This window comes from Halichoerus grypus, chromosome 6 (genome assembly GCF_964656455.1).
Source record: "Halichoerus grypus chromosome 6, mHalGry1.hap1.1, whole genome shotgun sequence".
Classification (NCBI taxonomy): Eukaryota; Metazoa; Chordata; class Mammalia; order Carnivora; family Phocidae; genus Halichoerus; species Halichoerus grypus.
In genome coordinates this window covers 156717712-156736244 of record NC_135717.1, presented here as the reverse complement: position 1 = coordinate 156736244, position 18533 = coordinate 156717712, and the positions used below count along the sequence as shown (strand labels likewise).

General features: G+C 37.5%; 1 protein-coding gene across 6 annotated transcripts in view; it reads right to left on the bottom strand.

Moving 5' to 3' along the window:
• APAF1 (apoptotic peptidase activating factor 1) overlaps nt 1-18533 on the bottom strand; it is a 91799-nt gene that overhangs the window by 43214 nt on the left and 30052 nt on the right. For all 6 annotated transcript variants that reach the window (XM_078076448.1, XM_078076449.1, XM_078076446.1 and 3 more), the window contains 4 exons: nt 15736-15862; nt 14639-14764; nt 11845-11976; nt 8309-8434 (listed from right to left, as the gene is read on the bottom strand). In XM_078076448.1, the coding sequence (XP_077932574.1) occupies nt 8309-8434; nt 11845-11976; nt 14639-14764; nt 15736-15862 (511 nt within the window). The remainder of the gene's footprint in view (nt 1-8308; nt 8435-11844; nt 11977-14638; nt 14765-15735; nt 15863-18533) is intronic.

Sequence of the window (18533 nt, the reverse complement as noted above, 5' to 3'; positions counted from 1 at the left end):
CAGCACTGTGGGAAAGCCGCCACAAAAATGGCAGTTCTCACCAAGAGTGCACTACTGTCTCCCCCCTGCTGCCAGTGCTCTGTGCTCTACAACCACATTTTGCTACTCACATATGAAGTCAAAATCCTGTCCCTGAAGACTTTTTAACATTTTTTTCTTTTGAGTTTGGAGAAGTCTTAATCTGATTTGAAGGGGCACAGCAAAGGTTTATCATCTTGAACACATTAACAACTATACTAGTCACTTTGAGACTATATAAATAAATCAGGTATAGATAGCTCTCTCAAAGAGTTTACAGGTCAATAAAGGAGATAAGACAAGCCATAAGTGACTCTGAGACAAGGTACATAGATGTGTCATGAGAGGAAAACATAGAGTACAGTGGGCTGATCTTCATGGTGTCCACCTCTGCAAAAACTGTTCTCTCAAGCCCACAGCAAAATGAGGTTGGATAAGAGCCTACTGTACACCAACTTAGGACGACAGAATTTCAACACTAGAAAGACAAAGGGAACACCCTATGGCCTAGATTCCAGGCTAAAAGGTCGGCATAAGCTAAAGTACAAAAGGGGAAAGCAAAGACAATAAAAAGGGAGAAGAGGCTGCAGTTTGGGTGCAGCATCAGGTGCCTGCCTGAACATATCCTGGACACAGCCCTCACCTGTTCTAAGAGCACCCTTTTACCATGTCCATAGCCTCTCTCTCCAACTGGATTCTGAACAACTTCAGGCCAGGAATTAATTGTTTGGTGTTCTGTTTTGTTTTAGTATTTAAAACCCAAATGCCAGTGTCTGGCACAAAGTAAGTATTTAATAAATAATCAAAAAACACATTTATAATACATTTATTAAATGTATTAAAATTTAAATGTATTAAATTACATTTTAAGTGAAAAGACATTTATGATGGCAAACTCCTAATGTCAGACTCTTCTCATGTTTCAAGCACAGGTGAGTAGAAACAACAGTGTTACTGAAGGAAATAGGGTTCAGGTTCAAGATGCAGATAGAATGCACAAACATTCATCTTCACACCCTCCCAAAATCCATGTAAAAAGCAAGAGTAAAGAGAATTCTCCGTACGCGTAGTTCACAAGGCAAAGGAGAAAGGAGGAAGAGATAACAACAACAAAACTGTAAAGGCTAAAAAAAGCAGAAAGATAAGCAATAAGGAGACTCCTAAAAACTGCATCCTGAGTCCACCAGGGGGAAAGCCAAGAAGCAGCCCAATTCATAATAAAACTCCTAAAAGGCTAAGGAAGTGTTGCACCAGGTACCCTCTGATACGGGTGGGGAAATCCATTGAAATCCCCTTCCCAACTATGTAATCCAGGTTGCTGTATCCCTACTCTAGCTGAAGAGTAGAGGGTTTTTCTACACCTGGCACAGTTGAGAGCAGAGTCACCATTCTGAAAATAGGGAAATTAAGAGAGAGTCTATATCCCAAATGTTGAGATCTCTACCTAAACATCATCTTGCCAACCAGACTTATACCCTACAGGTAGGAAACTGAAGATTTTTCTCTGAATATCCAACAAGATCAAGACAAAAGATCTAAGGAGTCTGGCATTAGGAGTTTACTATCAAAAATGGCAAGCAGATAACCCTACAGAGAAACTCACAATAAGCAAGCTCACAATTCCCTATCAGCTTTTTGGTGCTGCACTCTTAAATATGAGCAGGATATATATCTAATACATATACAGATCTTCCTCAACTTACCATAGGGCCACAATAACCCCATCATAAGTTGAAAATGTATTTAATAACGTTACCTACAGAACATCATAGCTTAGCCTTAGCTACCTTAAACATGCTCGGAACACTTACATTAGCCTATAGCTGGGCAACATCTAACAAAGCCTATTTTATAATAAAATGTTGAATATCTCATGTAATTTATTAAATACTGTACAAAAAGTGAAAAACAGAATGGTACTATAGATACAAACAGGTTGCAAGTGTATCGGTTGTTCACCCTCCTGACTGCATAGCTGACTGGGGGCTACAGCTCACTGCCACTGCCCAATATCACAAGTGAGGATCGTACTACGTATCACTATCCAGGGGAAAGATTAAAATTCAAAATTTGAAGTACAGTTTCTACTGAATGTGTATCACTTTTGCACCATCATAAAGTTGAAAACTCCTAAGTCAAACCATTATAAGTCAGAAACCATCTGTAGATATATCCAAGATCAGATAGCTAAGCTCTATCTTTAAAATGCAGACAGAAACCAAAACCAACAGAGAAAACAGCAATTATACATGAATATGAATTTTTTTAAAAGAAACTATTAACATTCACAAAAAGATAAAAGATATTAAATCCATGAAACAAAAACAGGAAAAAAGAAAAAAGGAAACTGATAAGAATGGGTACTTAAAAACATGACAACAGAAATTAAAAATCCAATAGAAGGATTAGAAAGTAAAGCTAGAAAATAAAGCTAAAGAAATCTTCCAGAAAAGAGGGCAAATGAACAAAGACAAGGAGGGAAAATAATAACCAAAAAAAGAAACAGAAATTCGAGAAAGAAAAGGTAGAGAAGAATAAATAAAAAAATTAAAGGAAGCCTATAGAACTGAAGTATTTGAATTTCCAAATTGAAAGAAGCCACCGAGGGGCAACTGGGTGGCTCAGTCAGTTGAACGTCCAACTCTTGGTTTTAGCTCAGTTCATGATCTTGCGGTTGTGGGATCGAGCCCCAAGTAGGACTCTGCGCTCAGTGCAGAGTCGGCTTCAGATTCTCTCTCCCTCTCACTCACTCTGTCTCAAATAAAGAAAGAAAAGGAAGAAAAGAAAGAAAAGAGAAGAGAAGAGAAAAAGAGAGAGAGAGGGAAGGAAGGAAGCAGGAAGGCAAGCAAGCAGGCACCAAGTGCCAAGCACAGTAAATGAAGACAAACCCACACCAAGGCACATTATCATGAAATTTTTAAAAAGAAAAAATACTGGAGATAAAGAGAAGATCTTAACCTGAGCTGCTTTCAGGATTTTCTCTTTGTCTCTGAGACTCGTAAGTTTTACTATTAGATGTCAGGGTGTTGACCTATTTTTATTGATTTTGAGAGGGGTTCTCTGTGCCTCCTGGATTTTGATGCCTGTTTCCTTCCCCAAATTAAGGAAGTTCTCTGCTATAATTTGCTCCAATATACCTTCTGCCCCTCTCTCTCTTTCTTTGTCTTCTGGGATCCCAATTATTCTAATGTTGTTTCGTCTTACAGTATCGCTTATCTCTCGAATTCTGCCCTCGTGATCCAGTAGTTGTTTATCTCTTTTCCTCAGCTTCTTTATATTCCATCATTTGGTCTTCTATATCGCTGATTCTCTTCTGCCTCATTCATCCTAGCAGTTAGAGCCTCCATTTTTGATTGCACCTCATTAATAGCCTTTTTGATTTTGACTTGGTTAGATTTTAGTTCTTTTATTTCTACAGAAAGGCTTTCTCTGATAACTTCCATGTATTTTTCAAGCCCAGCTAGTATCTTTAAAATCATCATTCTGAACTCTAGTTCCGACATCTTACTAATGTCCGAATTGATTAGGTCCCTGGCAGTCGGTACTACCTCTTGTTCTTTTTGTTGAGGTGATTTTTTCCATCTTGTCATTTTGTCCAGAGGAATAGATGAATGAGAGAACAAAATGCTAACAGGGTAACAATGGCCCCAGAAAATATACACTAAACAAATCAGAAAAGACCTGAAACCTGGGGAAAAGAAAGGGTAAGGAAGAAAAAAGAAGAAGAAAAGAAAAAAAGAAAAAGAGAAACAAACAAACAAAAACAAAATAAAACAAAACAGAATATGATCTAATATCATCAAGCTGGTGCACAGATCAGTGCCACACACTAGATTTTGGGCATATTTTGATCTGCTAGAAGAAAGTGCCTCCCAAAATTTTAAAGAAAGAAAAACTTATATATGTACAAAAATAAGGGTTAATACGATGAAGGGATGGAATACGACTGTAAAGATGAATATTATAAAAGATTTTATAAAAGGAATTGCTAAGAAGTTGGTTGAAAAAAGAAACAAATAATACATTATATGTTAAAAAAAAAGAAGATAGCAGGAGGGGAAGAATGAAGGGGGGGAAATCAGAGGGGGAGACGAACCATGAGAGACTATGGACTCTGAGAAACAAACTGAAAGTTCTAGAGGGGAGGGGGGTGGGGGGATGGGTTAGCCTGGTGATGGGTATTAAAGAGGGCACATTCTGCATGGAGCACTGGGTGTTATACGCAAACAATGAATCATAGAACACTACATCAAAAACTAATGATGTAATGTATGGTGATTAACATAATAATAAAAAATAGTAATTAAAAAAAGAGAAGATCCCAAAAGTTTCAGTCAAAAAAATAGATCACATATGAATCAGAATGGCTTCAAACTTTTCAAGAGGAACTTTAGAAGATAGAAGATAAGGGCACAATGTCCCCAAAAGTCCCAGGAAACATTATTTACAACCCAGAATTCTGTATGCAGTCAAAAATACCAATTAAATATGAAGTTAGACACTTTTTAGACAGACAAGGTCTCAAAAATTTACCTCCCAAAGTTTCTTTCTTAGGAAGCTAGAGGAGATTCTCCACCAATGGGAGAAAAAACCAAGAAAGAACAAGAAATCTAAGAAACAGGGTTTCAAGTCAAGAGAAAAGCAAAAGGAATCCCCAGAATAATAAAGAGAGATCCCCAGTTGGACACCGGAAGTAGTTTCACCAGTCAGAATGGAGCAAGACAGAACCCTCCAAGAAAGTTATTTCCAAGAAAAGAAAATTTATCAAACATTCTGATAAGTTTGAATAATGTAAGAAGCAATTTAGACAAGGGATAGTTTGAAGATGAATTAGTGATGAGCACATTAAAAAAAATAAGCATAATGTGTTAAAAAACAAAATTACAATGGTAAATGTACAACACATTTAATCCCAAGGAAAACAAGAAGCTGTATGAGAAAGGAAAAAACACACTACATGACTCAACTGTGACCAGTTACAATGACATAAATCCTGGACACTGATCTAATCAAAATCATAAAACATACAGGAAGCACAAAAGGGGGTCAAGTTTGGGAGGAAAATATAGTTCAGTGTGGAGCACGGTAAGTTTGAGGCACAGTGTATTATCTAAGTGATGACAACTAGCAGGTGATTAGAGATGCAGGACCCAAGCACACAAGAGAAATGAGGGCTGGAGGTAACACTGCTGAAAGCCACTCACTGAAAAGATGAGAGTTCAAGCCATGGGACTGATGAACTGGGATGGAAGAAAGGTAACGAAACTGGTATTCAAGGTTAGATGCTTGAGCAACAGCTCTATTTAGGTGGCCAGGTAGAAAAGATAAAGAAGGGGTTAGAGAGATAAAAGGAAAAAGTAGAAAACACTGATGTCAGAAGAGGAGTTTCAAAAAGGAAATATAGGTGGTTGATGAGGGAAGAAGAGCTGAATACTGGTAATACAACAAAAAGAGTAAGTCTTGGATAAAGAAAAATATCAGATTTCACACTAATCCAAAGAGCATTAACCTTTACAACAAAAAGAACAGAGACTGAAAATAAAACTAGATTTTACATGCTTCAAAGGACTACAAGAAAGATGGGACCAGGCTTAACAAGTTTTAAATATTGAGTGAATAGTCAGGAAATGGAGGCAAGTACAGGTGGCTTAAGAAGTCTAGCAATAAAGGGAAAAACAGAATTACTATTTCAGAGGATAACATAATCCATGGAGAATCAAAGGTTTTTCACTTTTTGGTTTTAGAAAGGCCCAAGAACATGTGTAGGCTGTGGGAAAGGATCCCAAAGAGAAGAAAAGCGAAAGATACAAAAAGAAAGAAAAAATAATCAATGAAGCAAAGTGTGCAGGGGAAAAAGAAAAAAAGGAACAGTGGGCATAAGTAGAGAACTTTCTGGGAACTGAGATGAGAAAAAAGAAAGGCAATTGGGATTTTTATGGCAATTTTTGAGGAGACTTACGGAAGAGAACTCTTAATGGGTGGTGTCAACCCTCTGAATAAGTAGGTATGAGGTAAGGTAATCTCCAGAGAATGAAACGGATTCAGTGACAAGATTGGCGGCTTAAGAACAACAGCATAAGTCTGGAATCGGAACTATGACGAATACAGCAAATCAATTAGGAATGAACGGACCATAACTTGGCAGCAAGGAAAGCCAGTTGAGCTGCACACCTTAAATTTATAAAATGGATAAACAGTCTGGTTTCACAAATGTCTTGAACATTAAGCAACCTAATAATAATGGAATAATGCTAAGGAAAATGGAATTTTGCCAGAACTTGGAATTAGCAACAGTTGTAAGATGGAAAAACTTGACTTGAGATATAAAATGCCTTCTTCTGAAGTCATTCACTCAATAGAAAAGAAGAAATAATAGGTTCATATAACTGAAAGACTGCCTCATAAAAGGGTTGTCTTAACCCGTCCAAGGGTATTCTGAAAAGCCTCCTCTGATATGGATTGTCCTAAAGGAAGAGAAGGTTATTTAGTGTTTGCAGATAACATGTCATAGAAGTCAAAATCTGTTTACCTGAATATTCTACCTAAGAATGCTCCCAACATCTACTAACAGCTAGAAAATTCTTTAAAGTAGAATTCTACCCAGAAAGGATTACTAGATGCCCTGAAGTAATTTATACAAAAACAAGTTATCTTCAGTCAGCAAAGAGAAATCAAAGATTCAACCAGAGGATCAGCATCAGAGATTTCACCTTCCTGTAACTGAGGAGTTACCTATCAACGTTAACAAATCACCTTCTCTAGTGATTCTAACAAACAAAATAGTGCCTGGGAGGGTTCAAGTATTTCCCTGGAAAAAATATATGTCAAGAAAATTTATTGAGGGGCGCCTGGGTGGCTCAGTCATTAAGTGTCTGCCTTCGGCTCAGGTCATGATCCCAGGATCCTGGGATCGAGCTCCGCATCGGGTTCCCTGCTTCACAGGAAGGCTGCTTCTCCCTCTCCCACTCCCCCTGCTTGTGTCCCTGCTCTCCCTATCTCTCTGTCAAATAAATAAATAAAATATTAAAAAAAAAAAAAAGAAAATTTATTGAGTGCATGTTTTGAGAAGAATTCTGTAGTATGAACTTGAGAGTACAAGAAGATGCAAGGTCTCTGCAGATCATAAATCTATATTCAATCTTATCAAAGAAAAGAAGACATGAAAATGAACTGAACAGCACATTTACAAGTGGAAATGAGAAGATAAACTGAACAGTTTCTATCAATATACAGAGATATAGCTAGAAGGAGGGATGTATTCAGAACCAGATAGATGGATGTGGTAAGAGAACACTTTCTGAAGAAGGCTTTGCATAAAGGTTTGAGGGTCATTAAAAAATATGGGCAAGCGAATTGGAGGCCAAAAATCCCAATAAAGACTAATGAAATATATACAGGAACAGTAGCTGACAAATTATCTTGCCTAGAATAAACAGTATTAAGGGGGCTAGAAGAAACAAACCGGCCAGGAACTGAGGGGTAGCAGAATGATTGAAGGTAAAGAGCCTTACAGCTGTACCTGATGAGCCTGGGTTTATCACAATTTATAATGTGGTACTTTTGCGTCCCAGCTGAAAGTGGCAAGATGAAAATAGAGGTAGAGAGTTATTCTAGCAGTTCTGTACCAGGATTAGGAGAGAGGAAGAACACATCTTAGAAAGCTGCTATCAAACCTAAGGATATGACAGCATGAACCACAGTAAATACTATGGAATGGGAGGGGAAAAGGTAGACCGAAAGACTAGGTCAAAGATGGATTAGACTTAAGACCAAAGAAAGAAAGGAGAATCAATGAAGAGGAGACTAGAATGATGGTAGAGAAAGGAATAATAAAGAAAGTAGGATTAGGATTTTATTTGAGAAGGTGAAAATTTAAAGAATTTAGTTTTTTTAGGACTATAAATTTCAGGAGCCTGAATATACTTTATTCCCTAGTTCTGAGTTTTTCCTGCATAGGACATCAGGAGAAACAGGAAAATATAAAATAAATGGAAGAATAAAGAATAAATAAAAGCAGGGCCTTTAAAATTTGACTCCACAAATCTCAAAATTTTATGGAGCCATAAATACATGCTTAAAAATTAAGAATTCAAACTATATGAACTTTAAAGCATAAGGCAGTAAACCATTCATAAATAATCATTATAACAAGCAATTACAGTTATATTAAATATGCTCCTGGAAGTTGAAAGAAAAAGCTCTTCCTGTAGAAATGAGAAGAGAAACCTATTTCTATAACCACATTATAAAACCACAAAATTACAACCAATTTAAATAAACAAAAGTGTACCTTTAATGTTCCATCAGCTGAACAACTAGCCAAAAGCTTATCATCTGGTGAAAATCTGCAGTGATTGACTGAATTTGTGTGGCCAAACATGGTATTTCGACATTCTTTTTGATTCAAATCCCAGAGCTATTTGAGAAAGATAAAAAGATAACTAAAAAACTAGTACTGAATACGGAAAAGTTAGAAATCTCATAACATTCTTCCTTCACTCCATTTAAGCTTTTTAAATTACAGAAAAATGTTCAATCATATTAATGAAAAGGTGTCAAACACAAAGGGGAACTTGTGATTACCAAGTAATGGGGCAGCCCTTAGATCAACACCTAATCTATTAAGGGACAAAAAGCTTACCTAGGCTTTTAGTCTGAGCACTAAGTAACTAAATAATTACTGCTTATTTTAACAAAGTAGTTTGGAATCATTATCATTTTATTCAGCTCTCCAATAAGTAAATGCTCCCAAATTTTTTTAGATGCTACGTTACCCAGTCATTTCTAAGATTTCCCAATGCAAATCTTGAGTCTACTTACTAAGCTAAAAATCTTATTAATGCTCTAAAAAGTGACTTGAAAAATACAAAGATAGCAAAGATAGATATAAATACATTTGACAGGAAATATAAGAGGCTTGAAGAGCAAGTTAACACCTCTAGGAAGCAACTATCCAAATCCAGAATCCACAGGACAAATGACTCAATTTCTCTAAGGATCAAAAGAGGCAGAGGGGAAGGAGAACTTCTCCAGAATAAAAGACATTTAAGAGACGTAACAACCAAATGTCACCTGAAATTTGTATTCTGTTTCCAACAAATCTATGGTAGAAAGATATGGTTTTTTGGGGGGCGCCTAGGGGCTCAGTTGTTTAACCGTCTGCCTTTGGCTCATGTCATGATCCCAGGGTCCTGGGATTGAGCCCCACCATCATGCTCCCTGATCAGTGGGGAGACTGCTTCTCCCTCGCACTCTGCCCTGCCCCCTGCTTGTGCTCTCTCGCATGCTCTCTCAAATAAATAAAATAAAAAATCTTAAAGAAAGAAAAGATACGTTTTTTTAAGAATGATGGGGAAGGGGAGCCTGGCTAGGTCAGTCAGAGGAGTGTGTGACTCTTGATCTTGGGGTCGCAAGTTCAAGCCCCATGTTAGGTATAGAGATTACTAAAAATAAATAAACTTAAAAGAACAATGGGGAAAAGTGAACATGGACCAGATAGATCACAAAACTATTATTTATTATGTTAGGTGTGATAATGGCATGGTACTTAGGTTTAAGACCTCAAATATGCAAGCTGAAGTATTTTGGGCGCAACGACATGATATCTGCGATTTGTCCCAACATGCTCCAGCCAAAAAAAAAAAAAAAAGGGAGGGGGAGAATAAAATAAGATTGGCAAAATATTAATAATAGTGAGAGCTAGACAATGGATACCACAAGGGTTTATTACTGTACTCTCTCCTTTTGGGTATGTTTGAAAAGTGAATAAAATATAAATAAAAAGGGCTATAGTCCTCTCTGGGGATTTATGCTAACTATATTAAACACGGAAGGAGAAATCATCCATCCCCAAAATTAATATTGACAAAAATCCTTTGGAAATGACCAGTGAGGTAAGTCCTATTCTTCATGTCCATCTCCATCTTCGACTTCTTTATCCTAGCCCTAGGTAAATTCAGTTTTTCAGATAAGGCAAGTTACATGGGGGCAACTTCAGATTTTCGTATTTTCATTGCCTTCTCTCAGTTCAAGAGTCACAAGAAGTGAATTCTAATTGTCCACATGGTAATACAGGTGTGGTATGGCAGATTTTAAAGTAAAACTTGTCCTCAATTAAAACTGTTGACTAAACAATAGAACCCATAGATCTCTCTTTGGTCTTATATCCTAGAGCTTTTTGTCTATAATTAAAATGAGGAAACATAAACTTCTTCACCCTACAAAATGTTAAAAAGAAACATCAAAAATTAATCATAAAATAATACAGAAGTCTTAGTTTTTTAGAGGTGGATTTATTCAATAAGGTAAAGCATATCTGAGTAAAAATGAGCTATGATTATAAGACTACATTAGTCTGTTATTTTAATCCAATCCAGTGTTTTCAAATTGTGCTATGCAGGCCCCTAAGGATTCCAAAACATGTCTGAAAGGGACTACTGGGGGAAATAAGAGAGGGAACAAGAGTAGAAAAGCAAGCTCAAGGGCGCCTGGGTGGCTTAGTCAGTTAAGTGTCTGACATCCGCTAAGGTCATGATCTCAGGGTCCTGGGACAGAACCCCACATCGGGCTCCTCGCTCAGCAGCTGAGCTTCTCCCTCTTCCTCTGTCCTCCCTCCCACCCCCGCTCAAGCACGCGCACCCACACACACTCTCTCTTTCAAATAAATAAATAACGTCTTTAAAAAAAAAAAAATGCAAGACCACACCCCACTTCAACCAGAGCAATGGGCTTTGTCTGTTACACACTGAGCTTCTATGTAAGTTTTCTTTTGGAGGAAAAAAAAAAAAAAAGATAAAGTTTCAGCTTCCTGAACTGAAGGGGAGAGGGGAGACAATTTTCAATATTTTCTGAAGTTTTTAAAAATACTGTATTTAAAAAAAAAAAAATACTGTATTTAAATGTCAAACACAGAGTCTATGAGGTTTTCCAAACTGAAATGGTTTGCCCAAACCTCCCAAAAATATAATGTCCCTTTGCAAAGATGGTGTGACATTAAAAAAGGGTAGAAACCAAACCAAAAAACAATCCAAAGGAAGTTAGTGAATCTTTCTGGACCCCCAGAAAATTTAATCTAGCTATCTTCAATATGCCATTTAAGAGGAAAAAAAGATAAAATCTTTTATAATTTGTAACTATAAAGCATTATCAAATATATATAAAATGCATATCTGCTTTTAGTTTTAGTTTCTTTTTTTTTCTATCAGCACCTTTTTTCGTTCCTCCTTCTAATAACAACCTCTCTTCTGAATCAAGCCCCACTTATAATTCAAATAGAGCTGACCTCACTTCATTTGTCCCATTTCTACATGGCTGAACTTGTAATCTTTAACCAATTCAAGGATTCCATATCCTATTGGACCACTAGGGTTATTTAACAATGAGCATATAAGCCAAACCATGTCAAATAGTCTTCTTTAAAATTAAATCTATGGGACCTGGGAAAGAGTAAGTTTCTCTTCCTCTGTGACTATAAGCTGTAAGACCCACGTAAGCCTGTAACTGAGAACAGCCATATTTCCTGCCACACAAAAAGAACACGCCTGAACCAACAAAGAGAGAAACAAAATCTAAAAATGGAGGGGGGATTAGACTCCAAGAATGTAATTTAAGCATCTGGAATCAGTTATGCCTAAAGCCATGCTCCCTTTAGACTTTTCAGTTACATGAACCAGTAATTTCTTTTTTTTTGCTTTTTTTGGCTTAGCTAGTATGGAAGTTCCTATCACTGCAACCAAAAGAGCCCTGAACAATACAAGAGAAAATCAAAAAAGATGTTCTGATGCACCTATCAAATTTGTGCACGTAATTCTCATTATCCACACTTACTTTGAGGAAGCAGTCACTTGACGCAGTGGCTAAGAGAAGGTAATGACTGTTGTTGGTAAAGTGGCAGCAGTTGACTTGCTCTGAGTGCTCATCATAGATATGTACTAGTTCCCCCGTCACAGAATTCCAAATCTAAAGAGAATAGAGAAAATAAAATTTACAACTACCCCTTACTTTCAAAGGGAGAACAGAAGAGCAAACCAATGTGAGCTGTTTTGTGGCAGATTTTCCCAGTCAGACATAATACCCCCCTTCTCTAAAACATGTCTGTATTTTTCCAGGATGTCTTTTTAAAAATTACAAGTCTACACGTGTGCCTTTCTATAGCACAATTAGAATCCCATGAAAACATTACATTTTTCAAGGGCAAGACTGCACATGTTCACATGAATGACAGTAGGCAGAGAAGTGCTATAAAAGGAATGGAATAATGGACTTTAGATCAGAAGGATTAAGTCCAAGACCTGGCTCTACCATTTATAATTTGTGTGTCCATCGTCAAGTCTTTAATTTATCTGCATCATAGTTCCCTCCTCTGTAAAATGAGGATACTTATACCTGCCCTTGTGTACACAATTCAAATGAGATAAAGGACATGCTAAGTGTGCTGCTGACTTCAAGGTATCAATAAAAAGTAAAGGCAGATGGATCAGTGAAAAAAATTAAGGCTTTAGATTCTGAGGGAAACCTAGCTTTGAACCCTGGCTCCATTAGTTATCCGTTAATGTGAGCTTGGGCAAATGACTTCATCTCTGAACCTATTTTCTCATCTGCAAAATGGGATCAATACTTACTCTGCAAGTTGTAGTGAGAAATTGATAATGTAATATAACAAAGTGTGTAGTATAAAGCCTCACAGTGTTAAATTCCCAAGCAAAAGTAATCATCATTCTAGTTACTATGTAAGACAACAAAGCAGTGTGTTCTAACAATAAACAAAAGAAATAAATTACCTAGTCTTCACTGGGCTCTGAACTTTTTAGAGGTATTAATGTCCCTCTCATAGCATTTTCTTTTTTTTTTTTTAATTTTTAAGTAAGCTCTATTCCCATTATGGGGCTCAAACTCATGACCCCAAGATGAAGCGTCATATGCTCTACCATCTGAGCCAGCCAGGTGCCCCGCATTTTTTGTCTTATCAAAGCACTCACCAGAGGTCCAAAGAGTTTAAGTTCTTTAATAGACATTTGCGCCTCTTGTTCTATATTTTGAGTACTTAGAAAACAGAAACTCAGAGTTATCTCCTTTTATTCCACATAGCTCTTGACTTTGGAACTGTGCAAGACTGGCGAACTCCAAGCCTGACTCAGTAGTGGCTATGGAGTTAATTAACTGGTTGGTTGTAAAGCCACCTACCTAGACAGTCCAATCTATCAAGAAGTAGACTTTTCCAAGGTCTTAATTTGTCTGGACACCCCAAAGTCTTCTTCAAGTGAGTGCAGACCCCAGGAAAACTTCCAAGCCAATTTTCTTGCTCCCAGGTCCACTAAGACCCACCCCATCTAGCCAGTTTCAACAGTCCGTCCGTCCGTCCTTCCTTCCTTTCTTCCTCCCTCTTTCCTTTCTCCCTTTCTTCCCCTCTCCCTTTCTTTCTTCCCCTCCCTTTCTTTCTTTCCGTCTCCCTCTCTTTCTTTCCCTCTCCCTCTCTTTCTTTCCCTCTCCCTCTCCTCTCTATTTATCTATCTACCCACCTACCTACCTATCTACCTATCTACCTATCTATTTATTTGCAGTACTCCCACCAAGTCAGGATCCATCTCTCTTTTTTTTTTTTTTTTTAAGATTTTATTTATTTATTTGACAAAGAGAGACACAGCGAGAACAGGAACACAAGCAGGGCAAGTGGGAGAGGGAGAAGCAGGCTTCCCGCCGAGCAGAGAGCCCGATGCGGGGCTCGATCCCAGGATCCTGGGATCATGACCTGAGCTGAAGGCAGACGCTTAACGACTGAGCCACCCAGGCGCCCCAGGATCCATCTCTTTTTAAAAAGCCTGAAGCAAGAGGCACCTGGGTGGTTCAGTCGGTTGGACATCCAACTCTTTGATTTCGGCTCAAGTTATGGTCCCAGGGTCATGAGATCGAGGCCTGTGTCAGGCTCCATGCTGGGTGTGGAGCCTGCTTGGGATTCTCTGTCTCCCTTTCCTTTCTCCCCGCCACCCCGCTCTCACATGTGCACACACTCTTAAAAAAAAAAAAAAAAAAAGCCTGAAGTGAGGTGTTTGGGGTGCCTGAGTGGCTCAGTTGGTTAAGCGTCCAACTCTTGATTTCAGCTCAGGATCGTGAGATGAACACGGCGGCATCAGGATCCACACTTTGTGAAGCCTGCTTAAGATTCTCTCTCTCCCTCTGCCCCTCCCCCGCCCAACCCTCCCCACTCCACACTCCCTCTCTAAAAGAAAAAAATCTGGGTTGCACACTTCACAAATTATGTATTTTACAACAGGAATCCAATCTCAGTAATTTTGTGCAGCAACACTTTCAATCACAATGCCCTCAAAGATTCCAACTGATATTTTATCACACAGACCTATCAATAATAAACAAGGCAAATTCATTAATTTGTAATTGTTTCTCCCAGCTGTCTGGTAAATATCTCAGGCTGAGAAACCTAGGCATTTTTGCTGGTGCTTAAAAATAGACAGTGTTAATTTGCAGTGGATAAAAACTGGTTTGCTTCAAGTCTGTAGATTAACAGGCAAGAGTCCTTTACCCCTACTTACCCTAGTCCCTCCACTATGGAAAAAGAAAATGAATTCTATGGTAATTACAACTCAAGAGAAAAATATTTCCCTACCTTCACTTTTTTATCCACTGAGCAGGTTGCTATTAATCTGTCATCTGCAGAGAATGCACAACAAAGCACTTCATCCTCATGAGCCTTGATTTCTAGCAGTTTCTCTCCTGTTTCAGCTTTGAACACCTGCACAAGCAACAATAAAATCTTTTTACCATAAACCAATGGCCACCATTCAATAAAAATCTTTCTTTAAAAGACCTTAATCCATAGTATTTTGCAATAGTAATGAACCTTGGCAAAACCACTCTAAAAAGCAGAATATCTGTCAGAGTTTATATGTCTTAACATAGAGAACTATCCCTTATTAAATGACTGTAATATCAATAAAAAGAGCCGGCAGAGTATAACTTCAGTTCTTGAGATTAGTTTGGCAAATTCTTTTTTTCTTCTTTTTTTTTTTTTTAGTTTGGCAAATTCTTAAACAGAAAACATTTCATTCAATATGTTTTCTTTCTGGGGCTCTAAAGCCAAAATTAATAAAATTAGTAATAAAGCACACATATAAAAATAAGGTTTACAGTCATAATTTTGCAAAGACTAAACCTAATCTAAATATCAATTTTAACTAATCTGATCCCGTTTCCTTCAAAATCAAAAAGCAGAGCACAAATTTAAAGAAAAGCACTCATTCATGTATTCCAAAAACAAATGAGAACTTAAATTCCTTCAAGCACCTTAGGAAATAATCTAGTCTGATTCCTGTTTATAGTCAGAATCTGTGTCTGAACCTGTGATAAGGTAGGTATTTTACCTAATCACTGTTTTTTAATCAGAGCCCTGTGCACTGTGATATGGAGTCCTTATGTCTTTTAACAATTTGCACTTCCTCATTACTCTTAGAGGGCTCATGGATGACAGTAACGGATTTGCTAGGGTAAAAGGTACTTTTATGTCACTTGGCAACTTTAAAATTATAAAAACACACAACCATATCTTCTAAATTTCCAGAGACAGCTTTTATAAAATGTTCAAGAGATTTGGATTTCTCTAATTCTAATGTGCAATTTTCTTCAATTCTAGGATTTAAATATATTCTAATATGTACAGTATTCGGTACATGCCTCTTTCAATTTTTCTCAAGAGATATGTTTTACCTGTAGGGTTTTATCAACTCCACAAGAAGCTATTCTTTGACCATCCTCAGAAAAGCAAGCATGGTAAACAGCATCTGTATGGGGGCGGACAACTAAGCGGGAAAGATTCTTGATGTTTTTTTTGTTTCTACGTACAAGGAGAAAATGAACAGAAACCCAATAAGTAAAAGTAATATTTTTTTCAGTAATAAAGTAAACTGTTAACATTGTTGTGTTGCCAAAAATACAAAATTCTTAAAATTAAGTTACCAGCATGTAAATGACAGCATAGATCTCCTGAAGGAAAAAAGTATTACGAAAGTAGCTTTTTAAGAGAAATGCTACCCTATATAAAGCAACCTGTCAGGTGCTGCAAATGTCAGAGTTGGGAGAAATCTAACTAATCAAACACATGTTGTTTTCTATTTTCCTTTGATATATTAATGATAACATATGCAGAGAAATCATTATGTAAGGATACCCTCAAAAAAATCTCCATTGTTTTTAAAGGGAAAGAAGCCAGGGCACCTGGGTGGCTCAATCAGTTAAGCAACCCGACCCTTGATTTCAGCTCAGGTCATGATCTCAGGGTTGTGAGATTGAACCCAGCATAGGGCTCCACACTGGCCATGGAGTCTGCTTGAGATTCTCTCTCTCCTTCTGCCCCTCCTCTCTCTCTCTAAAAAAATTAAAAATTTTAAAAAATAAATAAAAGGAAAGAAGCCATAGCAAAATGAAGCTCATTTCCTAACTAAAGTATGACACTACACCCACCATTAACAATGATGTACTTTATTTTTTTTTAAGATATTATTTATTTGAGGAGCGCCTGGGTGGCACAGTCGTTAAGCGTCTGCCTTCAGCTCAGGTCATGGTCCCAGAGTCCTGGGATCGAGCCCCACATCGGGCTCCCTGCTCAGCGGGAGGCCTGCTTCTCCCTCTCCCACTCCCCCTGCTTGTGTTCCCTCTCTCACTGTGTCTCTCTCTGTCAAATAAAATAAATAAAATCTTTAAAAAAAAAAAAAAAACAAGAGAAGTACCAGTCTTCTGCATTTAAAAAAAAAAAAGATATTATTTATTTGAGAGAAAGAGAAAGAGAAAGAGAAAGAGAAGGAGAGAGCGAACGAGCAGGGAGGGGGCAGATGGAGAGGGAGAAGTAGGCTCCCCACTGAGCAGGGAGCCCGAGGCAATTCTAGGCTCGATCCCAGGACCCTGGGATCATGACCCGAGCTGAAAGCAGACGCTTAACCAACTGAACCACCTAGGTGCCCCACGATGATGTACTTTAAATTTGCTCTTCTCTAACCACAATTATTCATAGAGGAGAAAAAGATAAAGCAACATCATTTTCTTTGTAACTATTCCACTAGTGCAGTTAATATATTATTTCTTATGGGTTAAAGGGGTAAAGTATTAGAACAGTGTCAGAATTTCATATACAGACACCCCTGTCACTTTGAGTACAAATAAATATGTTAAATGGCATTGTACTTATTTTAGGAGTCAGATAAAGAGCAAACCTACTTCTACTACTTATTAAGTGTGTAAACTTAGGCAAATTATTGAACCTAATAAGTTTCCATTTCCTCATATGTACAACAGGAGTAATGATACCTGCTCTAAACACTGCCTGGCACATAAGGATGCCACTGTTACTATTCTTTAAAAAAATTAACCACACATCTACTCCTGAAACCAATATTACACTATATGTTAACTAACTAGAATTTTTTTTTCAAGATTTTATTTATTTATTTGACAGAGAGAGACACAGCGAAAGAGGGTACACAAGCAGGGGAGTGGGAGAGGGAGAAGCAGCCCTCCCGCTGAGCAGGGAGCCCCATGCGGGGCTCGATCCCAGGACCTTGGGATCACGAGCCGAAGACAGACACCTAACGACTGAGCCACCCAGGTGCCCCTAACTAACTAGAATTTAAATAAAAACTTTAAAAAAATTAACCACACACAAGATGGACCAAATGAAAAAAGGGAACACAAAAGGTAAATCAGACTTAGATCTTGCCTAGAAAGTATTATAATTTATTAGAAGCAAAGAAACAAACACTATATGAACTAAGGTGATGAGAACCTAGAAGAAAACCAGGTAAATTACTAGCAAAGATCAGAAGCTTAGGCTAAAAAAATACTCTCTTTCCCCTTGTTCTAACGACTCAATTCCCCAAAGGTCAGAAAGTGACTGTTGCAAAGATGGGCATATAACAGACGGCCAAAAAGTAGTAAAGAAATAACAAGTGAATGTATGAACACATAATTTCTTTGAAAGCTAAAATTCAGTTAAATTTAAGCTTATACCAATCTAAACATTTCTATAGAAAAAAAAATCTTTCTAGTACTAAAGTAAAGCATTCTTTGAATATGACCTGGTCAAACCCAGTTAAGATTCAGCTCACAGAATGACTAAGCATTCTGTGAGAGAACATCACAGGCTGAAACGCAGCTGATGGAATGGGAAGAAAAAAAAAAAAGCAAGAAAAAGTGAAAAATCAAACTCAACAAGTCATAAGAGAACAAGAACTAAACCTATACCCATCTGATTATCAGACCATGTATTAATTCTATTTCAACCACTAACCAAAACATCAATTCAGTTAGATCTTCCACAAATTTCTTTTGCATACCAACTATATGGACCAGGAAAAATGCTAAATGCTATTCTTAATAACTAATATTTATTGAGGACCTTATATGAACTAGGTACTGTTCTAAGCACTCTGTGTGTGTGTATATGTTTGTATACACACAATATGTTTGTATACACACATACTCATTTAATCTTCTCAATAATGCTATGAAAGAGC